This window comes from Chanos chanos, chromosome 3 (assembly GCF_902362185.1).
Source record: "Chanos chanos chromosome 3, fChaCha1.1, whole genome shotgun sequence".
In the NCBI taxonomy this organism is placed as follows: Eukaryota; Metazoa; Chordata; class Actinopteri; order Gonorynchiformes; family Chanidae; genus Chanos; species Chanos chanos.
In genome coordinates, this window is record NC_044497.1 from 45,447,101 (window position 1) to 45,450,275 (window position 3,175).

Below are 3,175 nucleotides of genomic sequence, written 5' to 3' on the forward strand. Positions count from 1 at the left end.
ACGCTTTGTTGAAAGAGTTTGACTTTGTTAATATTTAGCCCAAGGCATATTTAGCCTTAACCAAAAACACTTTGTAGATATTTCTTGCTGACGTTGTCAGATAGACCTACTCTGAAGCAACAAAGGTAGTGATCTAACCAGCTCTGCTCATGAGACTTACTGAATATTTCAACAGTCTGTAAAGGTCTTTCACCAGTATGCCTGTCTTCCTGTTGAGGGATGTTTGGTCGTGCTGAGTCACACTAATGAACAATGACTGGGTGTTTTTCAAACAAAGTGGAATTTTGTGATAATGGCAGATTTCTATCTGCCTTAAATGTTTTCTGCTCTTCAGACTGATCTGTTGATAGACAGACTGATAATTTTCTCAAGTAGAAGGTAATCACGGGTCATATTCACCCAGACGGAAACAGATATACAATGAGGGTCATGTAATCAGAAAAGATCAGTCTTGAATGTCTCAGTTAGGCCTATATTATAAAAGGTCTTCACATTGATGGTAACCTTTGACCTCTGACCTGTTGCAGAGAGAGCCCTGAGTCTATGTTTGAGGTGTATGTGGAGGTGGTACATCCAGGGACAGCAGGTTCAGGTGAGTGCCCAGCCTCTCCATTTGTTAGTTTTTACCATTGTCTGTTTTACATCCTCTATTTACACTTGTTTGTTTTCACTCATCTACTATTTTTGATGTTTTCGTACACCTGACTTTTTCTTAAATTTATGACCTAATCTCTTTCTACTATTCTGGGTTCATACATGTTTTGCACATTTCAGTTACAGATGGTGCAACCAAGTCTTTTTTTTTTTTAAATTCATAGTTATTACATTACATTTGTTTTATACATGTCTGTTTTACACACCTTCATTTTACAGACACTCTGAGAAGAGACAGGGCCCATGGCCTTCTTTCTCTGGTCTGATCTGTGCACGAAACATGTTACTGCTCACTCTGCGCCCTCGCAGAACCTATCACAGATACACTGTGGGGTAGTGTAGAGAGCTTCGTTCCCACAGGAATCCCTCTGGACCCAACATGGTATCTTGTGTGGGTTTCATTTTATGTTGGTCTGTGGTTGGCTGTGAGTGGGAGCTTGGTGTTGGTGGTGGCAGTTAAGGAGTTAACTGATGGTGGCACTGTGGGAAGCTGTCGGATGATTATTAAAAACAATATTTGATGTTGTTAAAAATAGAATTACAGTGGTCACATGGTGTAATCACAGCAGTGCTCTTTTGAATAATCTCGTTTTCTATCACGGGCAAGTAAGTTTCATGGCAGTGGAACTAAAGGCTAAAAGAAGAAACCTTTGAATGTTGTTGAAAATAGTATTATGAAAACTATTAAGCAGAAATCAGATGTCAGGGCAAACCTCAGAGCTGTGGTCTTTACAGTTGTTCAATGGAGGACAGTCTACTTAAAATGTAACCAGCCATATGTAATTGAGCTATAGTCCTTATTTAAGAGTAGTGCAATAACTTGTTGCCATTTTTCCTCATAAGATTTTTTAAAAATTTATAGACATGTCGTACAGAAGATTTACACGTATCTATGCGTATCCTCACCATGCTGAAAAATGTTCCCTCAAAGTGTTGGGTTGGAGGTGGATTCAAAACTGTGAGAGAGTGAGTCAGAACTATGCTTGAACAGGCCGACACATGACCAGAAACATTTGGGAATGGACAGAAGCCAGAAGTAACTCCCAGGGGGTGGAACTGAGAAATCATTCCTTTGTAGATCTCTCGTCTAGTGTTGGTGTGATTAGTTTGATATTCCCTCATTAAGTATTGTGATAGTCCCCCACAGTTGGTATGAATTAGCAGTCTCTTGATAATACAGTCTGATAATTTGTGTAAGTTTACAGAATGAAACTGAAGGACAGGGAGCTTTGGTTCAAATGATGATGATGATGATGATGATGATTATATTAGTCAGTACTGTCTCTCAATGCTGAGACATTCGTAGAGATGTAGGAGGCCTCATTACTTTTACATTGTAATTTTACACACACACACACACAAACAAACACAAAGCCCAGCTGTTCATACGCACACGACACAGATACACACACGTCCATGCATCCTCAGACTGAGCGGTTTACACATGAGCGCAGGTCACTGTTTACAGTCCTTCATGGAATCTCACATAGGCATGTGTAACATGTACGTTCCTGGCACTGTTGGTGATACTTTGATCATGCCAGTACTGACGGGTGACAGAAAAACTAAACTTGATCCACAGTTTACTTTCAGTGCAGGTTTTGCTGGCTTTTCTTCCCAGTCATGTAACAGGGTAGACTTTCTTGGGTGGCTGTTGGTCAGCATTTCATGGAGAAAGCGTGCGCCAAACTTTTATCTAATGATGCGCATGTCATTATCTTGCCTTAATTTCAGTAAAAATAAATAAAAAGTTTTGTTTTAATTTCCCTTTTAGCAATGATATTACAAGCTCACTCAGACAACACACAGAATCCACAAACTGATCTGAATGTCTTCTCAAAGCCTGTTAGCCAGTTAGAGATGGAGTTGAATGCCCCTCCTCAATGAATCTTTACATTGAATAATGTTCATTTTTGTTTTATTAACGTGCAGTGCCTCCTTTAAGCAACAGTGGTGTTTCTTTGTGTCAGAATCTGCTTTGATCATACCATAACTGTAATTTTTTAAGGTTACAGTGATGTTGTTTCTTAGGTATGTCATATCATTAGATTTCAGATATCCACAGATCCACCATGCTTTAGAGAGCCAGTATAAAATATAGCACCTGCCTTTATTTAAAGAGCTGGCTTATGGCTACACATGGGATACATTTTCTTTCTAAAAACAATATTAACTGTATTCAAGTCGGGGAATCAGCATGTTTTCATTCCTAAAAGAGTGGACAGAGGAAGTGTGAATAACACTTGTAAGACCTAAGATCAGCAGAACTGGAATAGCCTAATGCTCACGACTTCACACAACCTTGTCACTGCTGTCATGAGGGCCACAGATAATGTGGAGGACAGGAAAAAATTTCCCCCATCACAAAATCGCGTCTCTTCAACCTAGCTAGTGTGTTTTCTAGCCAGTGTGACAATAATCTGAGATGCATGCTCTTAAAACATAGCTAAATAGTGAACAGCGGTTTTAGCAGTGTGTTTATATCCTATGTATTGGTTATTTATGTGTTGCTGTTGTCTGC

At 39.4% G+C, this 3,175-nt stretch overlaps 1 protein-coding gene across 1 annotated transcript in view; it reads left to right on the plus strand.

The window, feature by feature from the left end:
• Positions 1-533: 533 nt before the first annotated feature.
• Positions 534-3,175, plus strand: part of dennd1a (DENN/MADD domain containing 1A) — a 47,734-nt gene continuing 45,092 nt past the window's right edge. The window contains exon 1 of the mRNA XM_030768299.1: positions 534-592. Within this exon, the coding sequence (XP_030624159.1) occupies positions 544-592 (49 nt within the window). The 5' untranslated portion in view covers positions 534-543. The remainder of the gene's footprint in view (positions 593-3,175) is intronic.